This window comes from Loxodonta africana, chromosome 2, assembly GCF_030014295.1.
Source record: "Loxodonta africana isolate mLoxAfr1 chromosome 2, mLoxAfr1.hap2, whole genome shotgun sequence".
Taxonomy (NCBI): Eukaryota; Metazoa; Chordata; class Mammalia; order Proboscidea; family Elephantidae; genus Loxodonta; species Loxodonta africana.
In genome coordinates, this window is record NC_087343.1 from 136,140,410 (window position 1) to 136,159,288 (window position 18,879).

The 18,879-nt window shown below is 37.0% G+C and overlaps 1 protein-coding gene across 2 annotated transcripts in view; it reads right to left on the reverse strand.

Moving 5' to 3' along the window:
- Positions 1-18,879, reverse strand: part of SRFBP1 (serum response factor binding protein 1) — a 61,264-nt gene that overhangs the window by 22,346 nt on the left and 20,039 nt on the right. For both annotated transcript variants that reach the window (XM_003404478.4, XM_023548860.1), the window contains exon 4: positions 5,294-5,365. In XM_003404478.4, the coding sequence (XP_003404526.1) occupies positions 5,294-5,365 (72 nt within the window). The remainder of the gene's footprint in view (positions 1-5,293; positions 5,366-18,879) is intronic.

Consider the following 18,879-nt stretch of genomic DNA (forward strand, 5'->3'; position numbering starts at 1 on the left):
TCATATTTGCCCTTTAAAGTTATGTATATTTGTCCTTAATTTGAAACAAGTGAACTAACACTTACGTGCAACAAATTCATCACAATAACCTTCACTTACTGCACGTGCAGCTTTTAAATAACTGCAAAGGTTTTGAAGCTTTTCTTGCACTAAAGTAAGGCTAAACACTTTTCAACTGCATCATATGCATGCGAAAGCTAGACCAAAAAGAACTGAAAAAAAGAAAGAAGGCCAAAGAACTGATACCTTTGAATCATGGTGTTGGTGAGGAATACTGAATATACCATCGACTGCTAGAAGAATGACCGAATCTCTCTTGGAAGAAGAACAGCCTGCATGCTCCTTGGAAGCAAGGATGGTGAGACTTCGTTTCACGTAATTTGAACATATTATCAGAAGCTACCAGTCTCTGGAGAAGGACATCATACTCAGTAAAGTAGAGGGTCAATGAGAAAGAGGATGATTCTCAACGAGATGGACTAACACAGTGGCTGCAATAATTGGCTCAAGTACAGTAAGGATTGTGAGGATGGCACAGGACGGGGCAGTGCTTCATTCTGTTATACACAGGATCACTATGAGTCAGAGTCAGAACCGACTACCACACCTAACAACAAGGCTAAACAAGAACTATACGCACCTATTCGAACTTACCTACAAATTCGACTTAAAGACACAGTTGGGGCGGATCTTGTTCATAACCCAGGGACAACCTGTACTATGATTAATCTCATGACTACAAATCTGGCCATACAAAAACCAAACCCACTGCTGTCAGGTCGATGCTGAATCAGAAAATAAGCATGATAAGCTAATATAGACATTTGTTTTCCTATTTTTAGGATAAATGACATTTCATACACTGGAAGGCTGACGACAGGGTTGGTTGTAGATGGAAGAAGATATCCTAAGTATCTGATTTCATACATATTACACATAGATTACTTATACTAACCTTATAAATAAAAACAATCTGGTAGAAAGAAAAAAACAAAACAGAAACAAAAGCAAGCCTAGGATATTTTAGATATTTTCAAGTTCAAGCCAATTAATAAATATTGCCATGTCCTACTATTGTAAGTTTAAATGAAAACATAACATTACTAAACCTGTTATCAAGTAGATTCTGAATCACAGCGACCCTGTAAGAGAGAGGAGAACTGCTCCATACGGTTTCTAAGGAGAGGCTGGTGGATTCGAACTATTGACCTTTTTGGTTAGCAGCCTGAACTCTCAATCCAACATTACTAGGCAACTAAAAATAAACTGATTCTTACTCTTACCACAAACTAAACATTAATGAAATACTTTTAGAATTTAGCAAACAGAAAGTTCAAAAAAATTTATTACAGTAAAAATCTTAAATTATTATTTTTTAACTCTCAAGAAAAAACAAAGATGTATTCTGCCATATTTTTATACAATTACAACTAATCTATTCAACATGTTAATATTTTTCTAGGATAAAGACTAAATCACAAATTTAAAACTGCAGTAGGGCTGAAATCTTTTTATATGAATGAATCTTATGAAATAAGAATACTTACTGCAAAATCATGCTAATATAAAATAAAGAGGCTGTTTATAAGACCATTCTCATTATTCTGGTGTTACTTTTCGAACAATCATAGAGACAACAACAAACAACTTCTCTCCCCCTGAAACAAACAAACACTTCATATGCTGGTCTCCTTACAATGTTGTTGCTGTTAGGTGTCCTTGAGTCAGTTCGGATTCATAACAACCCTACGTAAAACAGAACGAAACACTGCCCGGTCCTGCATCATCCTCACAATCACTGTTATGCTTCAGCCCACAGCTGCAGCCACTGTGTCAATTTATATCCTTGAGGGTCTTCCTCTTTTTCGTTAACCCTTTACTTTACCAAGCATGATGTTCTTCTCCAGGTACTGATCCCTCCTGATAACGTGTCCAAAGTATGTGAGATGTAGTCTTGCCACCCTTGCTTCTAAGCAGTATTTGGTTGTACTTCTTCCAAGACAGATTTCTTTGTTCTTTTGGCAGCCCATGCTATATTCAATATTCTTTGCCAGTACCATAATTGGAAGGCACAAATTCTTCTTCAGTCTTCCTTATTCACTGTCCAGCTTTACCAACATATGAGGCGACTGAAAACACCATGGCTTGGGTCAAGCCCATCTTTGTCTTCAGGGTGACATCTTTGCTTTTTAAACACTTTAAAGAGGTCTTTTGCAGCAGATTTGCCCAATGCAATGTGTCATTTGATTTCCTGACTGCTGCTTCCATGGGTGTTGATTGTGGATCCGAGTAAAATGAAATCCTTGACAACTTCAATCTTTTTCCCATTTATCATGGTGTTGCTTACTGGTCCAGTTGTGAGGATTTTTGTTTTCTTTATGTTGAGGTGTAATTCATACTGAAGGCTGTAGTCTTTGATCATCATCAGTAAGTACTTCAAATCCTCTTCAGGTTCAGCAAGCAAGTTTGTGTCATCTGCATTTCGCAGGCTGTGAATGAGTCTTCTTCTAATCCCAATGCCTCATTATTCTTCATACGGTCCAGCTTTTCGGATTATTTGCTCAGCATACAGGCTGAATAAGTACGGTGAAAGGATAAAACTCTAACCCACACTTTTCCTGACTTTAAACCAAGCAGTATCTTCTTGTTCTGTTCGAACAACTGTCTCTTGGTCTATGTACAGTTTCCTCATGAGCGCAATTAAGTGTTGTGGAATTCCCATTCTTTGCAATGTTATCCATAATTTGTTATGATCCACACAGTTGAATGCCTCTGCAAAGTCAATAAAACACAGGTAACCATCTTTCTGGTATTCTTTGCTTTCAGCCAAGATCTGTGTGACACTGGCAATGATATCTCTCGTTCCATGTCTTCTTCTGAATCCAGCTTGAATTTCTGGCAGTTCCTTGTTGATGTACTGCTGCAATCGTTTTTGAAAGATCCACATTAAAATTTTACTTTCTGTGATATTAATGATATTATTCAATAATTTCTTCATTTTTGGGAACCCTTTCTTTGGAATGGGTACAAATATGGATTTCTTCCAGTCAGATGGCCAGGTAGCTGTCTTCCAAATTTCTTGGCAGAGACAAGTGAGCACTTCCAACACCACATCCATTTGCTGAAACATCTCCATTGGTATTCCGTCAATTCCTGAAGCCTTGTTTTTCGCCAATGCTTTCAGTGTAGCTTAGACTTCTTCCTTCTGTACCATTGGTTCTTGATCTTATGCTACCTTCTGAAATGGCTGAATGTCAACAAATTCTTTTTGGTACAGTGACTTTGTGTATTCCTTCCATCTTCTTTTGATGCTTCCTGCATTATTTAAGATTTTCCTTGTAGAATCCCTCAATATTGCATCTTGAGGCTTGAGTCTTTTCTTCAGTTCTTTCAGCTCAAGAAATGCTGAACATATTCTTCCATTCTGGTTTTCTAACTCCAGGTTACAACAGATACTTCAAAATTTAACATGTCTGATGTCAATGATCATGACTTGCCTATCAGCTTGTCATACTGCGGTGGCTTGTATGTTCCGTGGGGCTGGAATCTATGCTATGAGTGTTTCAAACACTGGTACGGTCATCCATGATGGATAGGTTTCAGTGGAGCTTCCAAACTAAGACAGACTAGAAGAAAGGCCTGGAGATTTACTTCCTAAAATCAGCCAATGAAACCCTATGGATCACAACAGAACACTGCTTTGCTTGCTTTGGGCATGCCATCAGGAGGAATCAATTACTAGAAGAGGACATTGAGTTTGGTAAAGCTGAGCACCAAGAAAAGTATGGGAGACCCTCAATGAGATGTACTGGCATAACAGCCACAATGATGGACTCAAACATGCTGGTGATTGTGAGGATGATGCAGAACTGGGCGACATTTCATTTTGTTGTACACATAGTCGCCATGAGTCAGGATCTACTTGATGGCAGTTAACAACAACAATATCAATTAATGGTAAAGAAGTGAGTGTAGTCTACATAAATGCAGAATTAGTATATTTTAAGGCTAGAAAAGATCTTAAATACCATTCAGTTTAACTACTTTGATGCTTGAATTTTCCCTGACACAGCTATTCTCAACTCTTGATATTTTAATATTCAACAACCTCTCGTATCTCTGCGAGGGCAATTAAAACTTACTGACATTAACTATTACTAATATATGAGTGAACTGATGATTAGGATCGTTAGAAAGAAAGAAAATAGTAAAAAACTATTCAGTTATCTCTACCAAGACTGTTTCACAACACACGATTTACCAAGATAAACCATATCCTGGACCATGACACAAATCTTAACAAATTTAAAAGAAATCGAAAAAGTATGTTTTCAGATCATAACAAAATTAAACAAAAGAATAATAAAAATGTAACTAGAAAACCCCTAATTATTTGGAAATTATATAGCATACTTCTAAATAAACCATGGGTCAAAGAAGAAATTCTAAGAGAAATTATATTTTACACTCAAAGAAAAGAAACACAACATATCGAAACTTATAGGCTGCAGCTAAAATAGTGCTTAGGGTGAAATTTAGTTATAGCATTAAATGCTCATGTAGAAAATAAGAAAGCTCTAAAACCAGTAATTTAAACTTCTACATTAGGAAACTAGAAAAGAGCAAATTAAACACAGAGCACAACAATGGAAAGAAATGATACAGATAAGAGTAGAAATCAATGAAAGTGACAACAGAAAAGCAGTAACAGAAAAATCAATGAATCGAAAAACTATTCTAAAGTGGAACTGGCTGGTATAAATACTGGCAACGTGAGTGGCAATGAAAAAGAAGACAGAGTACAGGAGAAGTACTGTGGTGGGGGTCCAAACAGCTGATGATCTGGTTAAAAGTACTGACTTTGCCACATAATAATATTATCTCATGCAGATCTTCTTGAGCTTCATTTGCAAAAAGGGGAGAAAACTAATCTTTCACAGCAAGAATACAGGAATTCATGTTCATGAAAATGCTTTTAAATGATCAATAATAGTCTTTGTTTTAACTGGTAAGATTAATGGACAAATTATTATCTAACATATGAAATTTCACATTAAGTTCAACAGACCTTTAAGGACCTTGAAGGTGTGATATCACAGCAAAGCAAAATTCATAAATTACTATAAAATACTTTTCAGTGGCAATTCTGGACATCAAGTGGGAAAATCACAATATATTAATAATAATTAGCTTCTTGATACGTTTTCTCTTCAAGAAAACCAGTGACAGGAAAAAAAAACCAAGTAATACAAAGAACTTTTCATAAAGCAAATACAATCTATTGCAGATATACCTGTTTGCAGATTTTTTCAAAGTTTATGTCATCGCCAAGAGCGGATTTAGTTACTACATCAGGTTTCAACTCCTGTGAAAGAATAAAACAAAATACTTTTAGTTATAAGTCTCATTTTAAACTATTATTATTATGAGTTAAAATTCTTCCCATGTTTCACTACAAGAAACTTGTTATTAAATATCCTAATTTTTAGTATAGAATAACTCCTATCACAGCAAGAATTTTCATGCTACCACAAAAATCAAGGCAAAATGACTTTAAGAGCTAACCTTCCTAAGATAGTTAATTGAGATTCCAAGGAAGATAGAAAACTCAACTATGTGCCAGAAAACTGAGAGTAATTTATCCAGATTTATGTTAGAAAATTAAAAAACACAGAAACTAGAAAGAAAAATAAAATTACTAGCAATGTTTACATGGTTAGAATTTTTGTATATACCCTTCTGAAAGTTTCTCTAAAATACAGTAAAACCTGCAGAAGCCAGAACGTGCATAAGGCAGAAACCTGTCAGAGAAGGAAAACTCAAATATTTTCTACTAAAACGGGAGATAAAAAAGTGGTAAGACTGCACCCTGTCAAAGGCAGAAAACTTGTGAGATCCAGAAAAACAAGGGACTTCTGTCAGGTTCCTGCTCTCATAGGCTTCACTGTAATTTAACCTTGATATGCATTCCACTAAGTGGAAATCCTTGTGGTGTAGTGGTTAAGTGCTAAGGCTGTTAACCAAAACGAAGAAGCACAGCCTTGCTGAAACTTGATTTTAGGACTAATGACCTCAAGCACTGTAAGATAAAAAAATGAGTTATTTTAGCTACTTTAAGTTTGTGGCAGGTATACTGTTAACAAAAATAATAGGAAAAAAATACACTTTTTAACTCCTAGCAATCTTCAAAACGTAAAAGAATTCATTACACCATTTTATTTCAACAAGAACATGACATATAAATGTTGGTGCTGTTAGGTGCTGTCCAGTTGGTTCCAACTCATAGCAACCGTATGCACAACCAAAGGAAACACTGCCCAGTCTTGGCCATCCTCATAACCGTTGCAAAGCTTAAGCCCATCGTTGGAGCCACTGTGTCACTCCATCTCACTGATGGTCTTCCTCTTTTTTGCTGACCCTCTACTTTACCAAGCATGATGTCCTCCTCCAGGAACTGGACCATCCATATAACAACATGTCCAAAGTGCATGAGACAAAATCTTACCATTCTCGTTTTAAGGGGCATTCTGGCTGTACTTCTTCCAAGACAGATTTGTTTGTTCTTCTGACAGTCCATGTATATTCGATATTCTTCACCAACACAAAAATTCAAAGCATCAATTTTTCTTCAGTCTTCCTTACGTGCTGTCCAGTGTTCGCATGCATATGAGAAGATTGAAAATACTATGGCTTGAGTCAGGTACATCTTAGTCCTAAAGGTGACATCTTTGCTTTTTAACACTTCAAAGAGGCCTTTTGCAGCAGATTTGCCCAATTCAAAGTGTCGTTTGATTTCTTGACTGCTGCTTCCACGGGCACTGATTGTGCATCCAAGTAAAATGAAATCCTTGACAACTTCAATGTTTTCATCGTTTATGCTGATGCACTGTTCTTCATATATTCCAGCCTCTAAGAATATTCACTCAGCACACAGATTGAACAAGTATGCTGAAAGGATACAACCCAGGTGTACATCCTTCCTGACTTTAAACCATACAGTATCCCGTTGTTCTGTCTGAACAACTGCCTCTTAGTCTATGCACAGGTTTCTCATGAGCACAATTAAATGTTCTGGAAATCTAATTCTTTGCAATGTTATCTATAATGTGTTATAATCCACACAGTTGAATACCTCTGCATAGTCTATAAAGCACAGGTAAACATCTTTCTGGTATGCTCTGCTTTCAGCCAAGATCCATCTGACATCAGAATGATATCCCTTGTTCCATGTCCTCTTCTGAATCTGGCTTGAAGTTCTGGCAGTTCCCTGTCCATGTATTGCTGAAAACTTTTTTGAATGATCTTCAGCAAAATTTTACTTGTGTGTGGTATTAATGACATTGTTCAATAATTTCTGCATTTCTGCTGAATCACCTTTCTGTCCTCCAAATTTCTTGGCATAGGTAAGTGTGCACCTCCAGCACTGCATCTCTTTGTAGAAACATCTCGATTGGTATTTTGTCAATTCCTTGAGCCTTGTTTTTTTGTCAATGCCTTCAGTGCAGCTTGGACTTCTTTCTTCAGTACCACTGGGTCTTGATCAAATTCTATGTACCAAAATGGCTGAATGCTGACCAATTCTTTTTGGTACAGTGACTGTGTCTTCCTTCCATCTTCTTTTGATGCTTCCTGCATTGTTCAATATTTTCCCCATAGAATCCTTCACTACTGCAACTCGAGGTTTGAATTTTTCCTTCAGTTCTTTCAAGCTTGAGAAATGCCAAATATGTTCTTTCCCTTTGGTTTTCTAACTCCAGGTCTTTGAACATTTCATTGTAATACTCTGTTTATTTGAGCCATTCTTTGAAACCGTCTGTTAAGCTCTGTATCATTTCTTCCTTTTGCTTTAGCCACTTTATGTCAAGAGCAAGTTTCAGAGTCTTTTCTGAATCCACTTTGGTCTTTTCTTTCTTTTTAATGACCTCTTGCTTTTTTCATGTATGATGTCCTTTCACAACTCATCTGGTCTTCAGTTATTTAGCATTTAAGGCATCAAATCGATTCTTCAGATGGTCTCTAAATTCAGGTGGGATACATTGAAGATTGTATTTTGGCTCTTGTGGACTTGGTCTAATTCTCTTAAGCTTCAAGTTGAACTTGCACATGAACAATTGATGGTCTGTTCAGCAGTTGGTCCCTGGCCTTGTTCTGACTGATGATGATAATGATATAAAGCTTCTCCATCGTCTCTTTCCACAGATGCAGTTGATTATATTTATGTGCATTCTATTTGGCGAGGCCCATGTGTCTAATCACTGTTTATCTTGGTGAAAAAAAGGTATTTGCAATGAAGAAGCCATTGGTCTTGCAAAATTCTATCATGCAATCTCCAACGCTGTTTCTATCACCAAGACCGTATTTCCCAATCCTTCTTCGTTTCCAACTTTTGCATTCCAATCACCAGTAATTTTCAATGTACTTGAGTGCACATTTGATCAATTTCAGATTCAGAAGTTGGCAAAAATCTTCAACTTCTTCATCTTTGGCCTTAGTGGTTGTTTTGTAAATTTTTAATAATAGTCGAGTTAGCTGGTCTTCCTTGTAGGCATATGAATATTATCCTATCACTGACAGCACTGTACTTCTAGACAGATCTTGAAATGTTCTTTTTGATGATGAATGCAATGCCATTCCTCTTCATTTTGTCATTCCCGAAATAGTAGGCCACGTAATTGTCTGGTTTGAAATGGCCAATACCAGTCCATTTCAGCTCCATAATGTCTAGAATATTGATCTTTTTGCGTTTCATTTCATTTCTGAGGATTTCCAATTTTCCTAGCTTCATACTTCCTATAGTCCACGTTCTGATTATTAATGGATGTTTGAAGCTGTTTCTTCTCATTTTGTGTCATACCACATCAGCAAATGAAGGTTCTGAAAGCTTGACTCCATTCACGTCATTAAGGCTTACTCTACTTTGAGGAAGCAGCTCTTCCCCAGTCATATCTTGAGTGCATTCCAACTTGAGAAGCTCATCTTCTGGCACTGGATCAGACAATGTTCCACTGCTATTCATAAGGTTTTTACTATCTTATTTTTTCAGAAGTACACCGTCAGGTCCTTCTTCCTAGTCTGTCTTAATCTGAAAGCTCCACTGAAACCTGTCCACCTTAAGTGACCCTGCTAGTATCTGAAATACTAGTGTCATAGCTTCCAACTTCATGGCAGCATGTAAACCACCACGGTATGACAAACTGACAGAGGAGTGATGGATATAAATAATTCAAGGATTAAATATTTACCTTAAAAATGACAACATAAAATCCAGGTGTATTAGGATGGCTTAAACTTTATTATTACAACACTCATACTTTGGTACCTTGGGGACAATTTACTGACTGCCTTAGCTTTCAACAGAACCATATACATAATTAAGGAGACTAGAACAGGGACCACTATCTCCTAAGATACAGTTCATCTAATTCTTAAAATGGGTTTAGCAAACCTGTACAGATAATAATGCTGTGTTACAACCGGAATTTTTGGTCACTGATATTATAAACAGACACTGAGGAAACTAGTAAATAAAATTTTTATAGCCAATACAAAAAATATAATAATTATTATAAAATTATTCTTCTCTCCCTATTCTTTTTTTTTAGAAGAGATTGGGTATCAACTTTTAGAATAAGGCTCCTATTGAATAGAAAGTACCTTAAATGTTAGTATTTTCTCAAAAGATAAGGGAAAATTTCACCTATAGCCTTTTTAAGTTCTGCTAAGAGTCTGTGGTGAAGTCTATTTGGAAAGTTCATGTTTAAACTGCAAGGACTTACAAATTGTGTCACTTTATCTCAACCTTAGATTTATGGACATTTTGAACCAGAATACCTTCTACATTTTTAAAGAGAAAAGTCTCACATAACTATTTTTATTATTCTTGGATTAAATTTAATAGTTTCTATGATATGTTTTTCTTCATCTAATTTTTGTAAAGTAACAATTTGCTCATGTTCTACAAATATACAAATTCTTCAAATTGATTAAGAAAGCCAGTCGCTACGGTAAAACTCACCAGGATCTATCAGATGATTAATTAAACTCTGGGGGATTTTGGGAGTTGATTTGTCAAGTGCAAAGTAAATCACAATTTTGAAAGAATGCCTGAGATGAATGGCAATTTCCCTCAATTTGGGGCTGCAGTACCTTGCCTGACAAGATAATACATCAGCTCTCTTCATTATAAACCGTTTCCCGCAAAAGAACTTTAGAAAGCAGGCACGATTCCAAGTTAGGTGCATGAAACCCCAAAAGGCCCTAATTTAGGTAAACAGTAGAGATCTGTGAAATATAAATGGTATTTAGAGGCTTGGATGCTAAGGGATTTTAACCAGAAGTGGAAGTACACTCTGACCAACTTGTTGGGAACAGCTCTGCTTCATGTGCATGGAAAGGAAGCAAGCTTGAACTTCGTTAGGCAGTAAGCCACCTAGTCAGAAGAAAATGGTCTGAGGAACTACATAAAAGTCACAGAAGCATTTATGCTTTCATAAACCTCTGTGATCTATTTTCTTCACATAAAAATAGAATAAAGACCCTAGTATATAAGTTATTTAAGGGTGAGAATGGTACCTTATTCACCTTTGATTACCAGATCCTAGCACAATGATGTTTGTTGAACAGAATGAAACCATTTAAAATGCTCACTTCTTAGTGAGGGGGAAAAAAAAAAAAAACTAAACTAAAAAGTATCAGTAAAATCTCTTATGAATAGAAAAGGCAAAATCAGGATTTTCCAAAGAATTTTTAGTTGCTAATGCAGGCTTCTTCTGTAGAGCTGAAGGGAACAAATAATGGAAAGAACAGGCAGGAGGAATGCTAGCATGGTGCAAAGGAGAACATTGAGGGTGGCCTTGGGGACCCCTGATCCATTCATTTTATAGGTGAGGAAACAATGACCCAAGAAGCTTAAGAGACTTATTTAAGGTATCACAAGACTAGGGCTAGATTCCTCATATTTTGCTGTTTACCATATCTTGCTTGTTGTCAGTGATGACAAATTAAAAATTGTTTGAATTCTTTTCAAATTACATTAAACTGGCATTACTTGAGTTTTCCATATCAAAAGAAATCATCCACTAGAGTTCCCATATCCATCAGAGTAATTTCATTTCCCTCATTTCACATTGTGCTAGATGGTACTTCTTTGCTTATATACCAAATATCAAATTAAAATTGGGTAATCAAAATTTAAGGAAGCCTGGTGGTGTACTGGTTAAGCACTCAGCTGTTAACCAAAAGGTTGGTGGTTCAAACCTATCTGTCGTTCTGTGGGAGAAAAATGTGGTACTCTGCTCCCATAAAGATTATAGTCTTGGAAACTCCGTGGGGCTTTTCTACTCTGCCCTGTAGAGTTGCCATGAGTCAGAATCCCAGAATCGACTCAACAGCAATTTTTTTTTTTTTTTAAATTACAATTTTGGTCATTTGATCATATTCTTGTTACCTCTCCAGAGACTTTTGCTTGAACTTTCTAATGTACTGACTCATGACATATAACCAGTGATGTCTCTGGTCGAATGAGAAAAGTACATTTGCAACAACTCTATATTAGGCTGTGAGAGGAAGACTGGGTCAGAACAAAAAGTCACTTGGAAGTAGTAACCTTGCTGACATTTTTTTATTCTAAGAGGCTCTAAGTAGGGTTGGGCTTTTAACTTAACAAATTAAAAAACACTTTTGTGTTTTCCCAAATGGGATCAAAACTAGAATAATACTTAGTTCATGATGGGTTAATCCCTGATACACGGAACTAGAAGGCACCACGAAAAGTCTGTTCTTGGGTATTTTTGGCCTATTTGGAAACGAGGCAAGCAATGTTATTTCTCTGAAATAAAGAATCTGAAATAACTCATGAGAGAGCTACTGACATCCAAATCTTCATGCTTTTCTACAGATGGGAATCTCATTATGGAAATCCTTCAGTGACAAAAATCTTATTTCCTAAATTCTATTTTACCAGATGGAACTTCAATAAGGTTATACTCCATCATCATATTGTCAATGGATTTTTCCAAATAAAATATCACTGTCTTCCTCCTACACCTACTCCTGTGCTCTCTACTGCAATTAATGGCATCTCAATTTTTTTTTTCAGTGCTCTGCAGCTCAGGTTAGACAGCTCAGAGTCATCCGACACTCTCTGGCCTCTTTGTCATGCTTCTGTTATGCTCCCACTCCCTTTCTGCCTTCTCTTCTGCATGTCTGTTGAATTTGGTTCTCTCCTTTTGACTACCATTATCCCACCTCTAGGTTCACAGATTTATTATGGGTTGTGTAGATTGTAATAGCCTAACTGGTTTCCTTGCTCTAGAACCAGTAATTCCGAGGCCCATGACATCACCCTTTTAAACACACAACGAAGTCAAAGACCTTCAGACATTCAAATCCCACTACCTAGCCTCAATCTATCTTTCTACTCTAATAACACTTCTCCTAGGAGTCCCATCCATGTTGCATCCATTTAGTTTTACACAGAATGACCTGAGTAAACTTTCTATTCTCATACCCCAGCATCTTTGGTAAACTGTTCACATTTTTTTTGGGGGGGAGGAGGAAGTCTTCCTTTGGCCACCTACTTTTCTCTCTTCTTCTCCCCAGTCAAAACTCTTATCTATGTTTGAAGTCTTAGTTCTCAAATACGATTTCTAATTAAAATAAACAGGGTCTTAGATTATGGATCGGAGACAGGAAAAGTACAAACCCTGCAACATTTTGTTATGCCACAAAAGGAAGGACTAATGAGGTCCTCTCAAAAAGTCACATAAGCTGACTTAAATGGGATGCTTCCGGCCAAATAAATTTGGGTGTCAAAAAGAACAATGACAGCAATGGATTGTAACACTGGACATATAACATGTTGTTCAAACTAGGACCCATCTGAAAGTAAAACAAGGCACTATTAATAATCATACTGGGATAAGTAGTAATAGGACTGGTCAGTATTTCGTTCTGTTGTACACAGTGCTGCTATGAGTAGAAGCCAACTTGATGGCACCTAACAAGTAGTAGTAAAAATCAGGACAGTCCAAAGAAATCTTATCATATGGTCACCTTAATGAAAACACTTTAAGTTGCCTTTTGCTCCAACAACTCTACCAATCTCATTCTTCTAAAAGCCACCAACTCTCTCTATATTACTAAATCTGATAACAGTTTTCAGTACTCCTTTTACTTGATAGATCAGCAGCATCTGACTCTCCCTCCCTAGCATATCAGAAACTTTTGACAAGTTAATTCCCATTTTCTCCTCGACATAATTTCTTTATTGGCTTATAGGGCCCACACCCTTGCTTGTTCCTTCTTAGTCTCCTGAGTCTTCTCTATAGCCTAAGTATAGACCAGTTCCTCCTGTTCTCTCCAGCTTACGAGTGGAGAACAGGACTCTGTCCTTGATTCTATTCTCTTCACTATGATCATCTAATACTTACTACCTTAGTGATTTCATCCAGTCTCATCATTTTAATAACATGTACACGTCAACAACTTCCAAATCTCTATCTTTAGCTCAAACTGCGCTTTTGAACCCTAGATTTACATATTGGCCTACTTGACATCATCACTTCTAATGCTATTCTGCTCTCCATAACATACTGTCATGGACTGAATTATGTCCCCCCAAAAATGTGTGTATTAACTTGGTTAGGCCATGATTCCCAGTATTCTGTGGTTGTCCTCCATTTTGTGACTGTAATTTTATGTTAAAGAGGATTAGGGTAGGATTGTAACACCCTTACCAGGTCACATTCCTGATCTAAATATAAAAGGAACTTCCCTGGGATGTGGCCTGCATCGCCTTTTATCTCTCAAGAGATAAAAGCAAAGGGAAGCAAGCAGAGACTTGGGGACCTCATACTACCAGGAAAGCAGCACCAGGAACAGAGTATGTCCTTTGGACCTGAGGTTCCTGCTCTGAGATGCTCCCCGGCCAAGGGAAAACTGATGACAAGGACCTCGTCCAGAGCCAACAGAGAGAGAAAGCCTTCCCCTGGAGCTGGCACCCTGAATTCAGACTTCTAGTCTACTGGACTGTGAGAGAATGAAATTACTCTTTGTTAAAACCATTCACTTATGGTATTTCTGTTATAGCAGCACTAGATGACTAAGACACATACCATTAACAACTTATTATGTTTGTTGTCTCCCCCACCTCAATAAATTACAAAAATCAAGAATCTTTATATACACATACACACATATATTTTCAAATGTATCATTAGTGCCTAGTACTATTCTCAGTACTTGGCGTTTGGTGAACCTACAATAAATACGTGTTGAACGAATGTATACTTAATTTATTCCTAGTTGTTAGGTGTTATAAATTGTTACAGTAAATATCTCAGTTATCTCAGCACTGGGTGTAGCTTAAACCAGACCTGCCAGTAACCACTGCTCCTGTCCATAAACTACAGCAGATGTTACATTTAATAACTATGTCCTTTGCTCAAGACTTGTTTTTAATAAAGATAAAAAAAAAAACTGCAACCACAAAAAAACCATAACACCTGTTGTCCTGTTGAAATCTAAATCACTACTATACCTAATGTAGAACTTCATGTAAAAAAATGAAATAATCTAAAAATTTCTATTTCTCGATTCTACAGATACTTCCTTCACAATTTTTTCAAAGCAAAATTAAAACAATATAAATCTGAGTCTCTCATTCTACAACTTAGGGTTGCCATGAGTCACAATCAACTTGACAGCCATGGGTCTGGTCTAGGCCTATCCTACAACTTGTTAAGTTCTACTCACCTTTTAAGACTCAGTTTCCTGCTACAGAAAGTCTTCCTTGAATCTGCAATAACTACTAAGTGTCCCTCCTCCAATATGTCTACCAGTGTCTTCTACACTATGTTTATTTGTTCAATATGGGCAGGGAACATATTCATTTCTGTATTTCTATAAAGTAGCTGAGTATGTGACTCACAAAATACAGACCTAATGTATTTTGTGTTGAACCAAAATAAAGCTCTTTGATCATGTGGATAGTTCTGTGATGACATTATAAAAGCCTGTGAATTTTTCTGGCAAAATACAGGATTAAATAATACCCCAAAACCAAAAACCAAACCCAGTGCTGTCGAGTCAATCCTGACTCAGCGACCCTGTAAGATCAGGTAAAAAAACAACAGAAAAAACTTAATGCTACCATACTAGCAAAAACATTAAAAACTATTTCAGCTTCTGGTCGAAAGTTCACAATACAACCTGGACACCGCTGTTCAGGTTCTGTCAATGAATAGTTTTGATATAACTTTTCAAAATGGTGTTGAAGGTAATAAAATTTCAGGAAATGTGGCACCAATTAGATTCATTCGTCCTCCCTTTTATAATTATATCCTTTTTAAATCTTAAAAGTCTTCAACCTACTGCTGTGTTACACTGCTTGACTTAAAAAACTCACTGATACTTGAAACTCAGATTTTTTTTTTAGAGAAATCTTTTAATTTTTTTAGGTTTTCATGTTTCAAAAGCCAAACATTATAAAAATGTGTACACTCCTCCCACCTATCCTTGTCCCCCCATTCACCTCCTCTCAACCCATCCATCAGAGAATCACTTTAGTTTCCTGTGTCTCCTTCCAGATTTTGCAATGCATGCAATTATACTCTTCTGAACTTGTTTTCTTTCACTTAACAGTCAGGTCTTTCCATTTCAATATAATGTTCTCATCCTCTTGTCCCTTCTCCTTTTTCTACATTAACTTCTCATTTTGCTCTAATTGTAGATTCCCATGCAGCTGTTTTAAGAAGTAATACAGAGAGATCCCGTGTATTACCTACAGTTTCCCCAGAGGTGACATATTACAAAATTTCTTTCATCAGTATTTTGTGATTTCCAGCATACAGATGCTGTACATGTTTTGTTAAGTTTATACATAAGTATTTAATTTGCTCTGGAGTGTTCGTAAATGGTGGTGTTTCTTGTTTTAAATTCTGGTTTCCCCATGTTCATTGTTACAATATAGAAATGTGACTTTTTTGTGTGTCAATCTTATATCCTGTGATTTTCTGAACTTGCTTATTAGTTCATCTTGCTTTTTTGGTAGATTCCTTGGGATTTTCTACACAGACAATATATCATCTGCAAATAGGAAGAGTTTTATTTTTTCCTTTCTTTTATTTCTTTTTCTTACCTTATTGCCAGAACTTATAACATGTTAAATGAAAGTGGTGAGTGTGGACACCCTTGCCGTGTTCTTGATCAAACATTCAGTCTTTTACTGTTAAGTATGATGTTAACTGTAGGTTTTTTTTTTTCTTTCTTCTTTTTTTCTGCTTTAGGTGAAAGTTTACAGACCAAATTAGTTTCTCATGAAACAATTAATACACAAATTGTTTTGTGACATTGGTTGCCAACACTTTCCCCTTCTCCACTCTGGGTTCCCCATTTCCATTTGCCTAATTTTCCTGTCCCTTCCTGCCTTATGGTCTTTGCTTTTGGGCTGGTGTGCCCACTTAGTCTCGTATACATGACTGAACTAAAAAGCATGTTCCCCACATGTGTTATTGTTTGTTTTAGAGGCCTGTCTAATCTTTGGCTAAAGAATAAACTTCAGGAGTGACTTCAGTACTGAATTAAAAGCGTGTCTGGGGGCCATACTCTTGGGATTTCTTCAGTCTCTGCCTAACCAGTAAGAATGGCTTTTTTTTGAATTTGAATTTTGTTCTACATTTTTCTTACGCAGGGTCCTCTATTGTGATCCTTGTCAGAACAGCCAGTGGTGGTAGCTAGACACCATCTAGCTGTTCTCAGTCTGGTGGAGGCTGTGGTAGTTGTGTCCATTAATCATTCAGCCTAATCTTTCCTTTGTGTCTCCGGTTTTCTTCATTCTCCTTTGTTCCAGACAGGGTGGGACTAGTAGATGTATATTAGTTGGCAGTTCACAGGCTTAAGACCCCAGGTGATACTCACCACAGTTGGATGTAGAACACTTTATTTATAAACCATGTTATGCCAATTGAACTAGATGTCCCCTGAGACCATGGTCTCTAGCCCTCAGCCCAGTAACTCGGGCCCGCAGGGAGTCTGGATGTATCTATGAAGCTTCTATGACTCTACCTTGGTCAAGTTGTGATGACTTCTCCAGTACTGTGTACACTCTTACGCTTCACCAAAGTTACCACTCATCTATTGTCTACTTAGTGTTTTTCACCCTCCTTCCCTCCCCTCCCTTGTAACTACCAAATATTGCTTCTTTCTGTGTGTAAACTTTTTCATGAACTTTTACAATTGTGGTCTTATACAGTATTTGTCCTTTTGTGATAAACTTATGTCACTTAGCATAATGCCCTCCAAATTCATCCACATTGCGAGATGTTTTCCAGATTCGTTGTTGTTCTTTATCGTTGCATAGTATTCCATTGTGTCTATATGCCATAGTTTGTTTATCCATTCACCTACTGATGGGCACTTAGGTTGTTTCCATTTTTTGCTGTTGTTAATACTGCTGCAATGCACATGTGTGTGCATGTGTCTATTCAAGTGACAGTTCTTATTTCTTTAGTATATATCCTTAGGAGTGGAATTGCTGGATCATATGGAATTTCTATTTCTAGCTTTTTAAGGAAGTGCCACATCATTTTCCAAAGTGGCTATACCATTTTACATTCCTACCAACAGTGCCTAATTATCAGCAAATCCTATTTTTTCCCAGGAGGCAGTATTATTTTGTTATTATTTAAATTTTCAATTAACAGTTATCATTAAAATTACAAAAATAAATTAATACAAAAGTACAATAATTACTTTATCTGCTGTTGCTAGTTGCTGTTCAGTTGACCCTAATTCCTGGCTACCCTGCTCTGTAGGGTTTTTAAGGCTATGACCTTTCAGAAGCAGATTGCCAGGCCTGTCTTCCTAGGCACCTCTGGTAGGTTCAAGCCGCCAATCTCTTGTCTAGAAGTGGAGTGTTTAACTATTTAGGCCACCCAAAGCAGCATAATTTCTTCATAATACCTAATTATTACTGACAAAATTGTGCACCCATTACTTAAAGTGAAAGGTTAAGTTGATAGAGTAGAAAAGCATGGGCTATGGAATCAGACGATTTGATACGACTCCTAGCTTTGCCACCCTCTAATACCGTGACTTTGGGCCAAGCAATTAATTTAAAATCTTCAGTTTCTGCATCAGCAAAATGAGGCTAATAGGAAACTTGAAGAGCTATAATGAAGATAAGAAATAATATAGGAAACCTAGCGGTGCAGTGGTTAAGCTATGTTGCTAACCAAATGGTTGGCAGTTTGAATCCACCAGCCGCTCCTTGGAAACCCTACAGGGGCAGTTCTACTCTGCCCTATAGGGCTGCTGTGAGTTGGAATGGACACGACGGCCATGGGTTTGGTTTTTGTTTTTGTTTAGTAAGGAGCCTGGTATAGAGTGTTGTTGTTGTTCGGAGCTGTTGAGTCGATTCCGACTCATAGCAACCCCACGTACTACAGAACGAAACACTGCCTGATCCTGTGCCATACTCACAATGCTGGTTATGCTTACGCCCATTGTTACAGCCACTGTTGTCAATCCATCTTGTTGAGGGTCTTTCTCTTTTTCACTGACCCTCTACTTCACCAAGGGTGACGTCCTTCTCCAGGGAATGGTCCTTCCTGATAACATGTCCAAAGTATGTAGACGTAGTCTCACTATTCTTGCTTTTAAGGAGCGTTGTGGTTGTACTTCTTTCAAGACAGATTTGTTTGTTCTTATGGCAGTCCATGGTATATTCAATAGTCTTCACCAACACCACAGAGACGTCAATTCTTTTTTGGTCTTCGGTATAGAGTAGGGGCTCAATAATTAATAATTAAAATTATTATTATAATGTTATTTATAAGCACTGGTCTTATATCTGAAGTTGAACCTCCTAATGCTATAAAT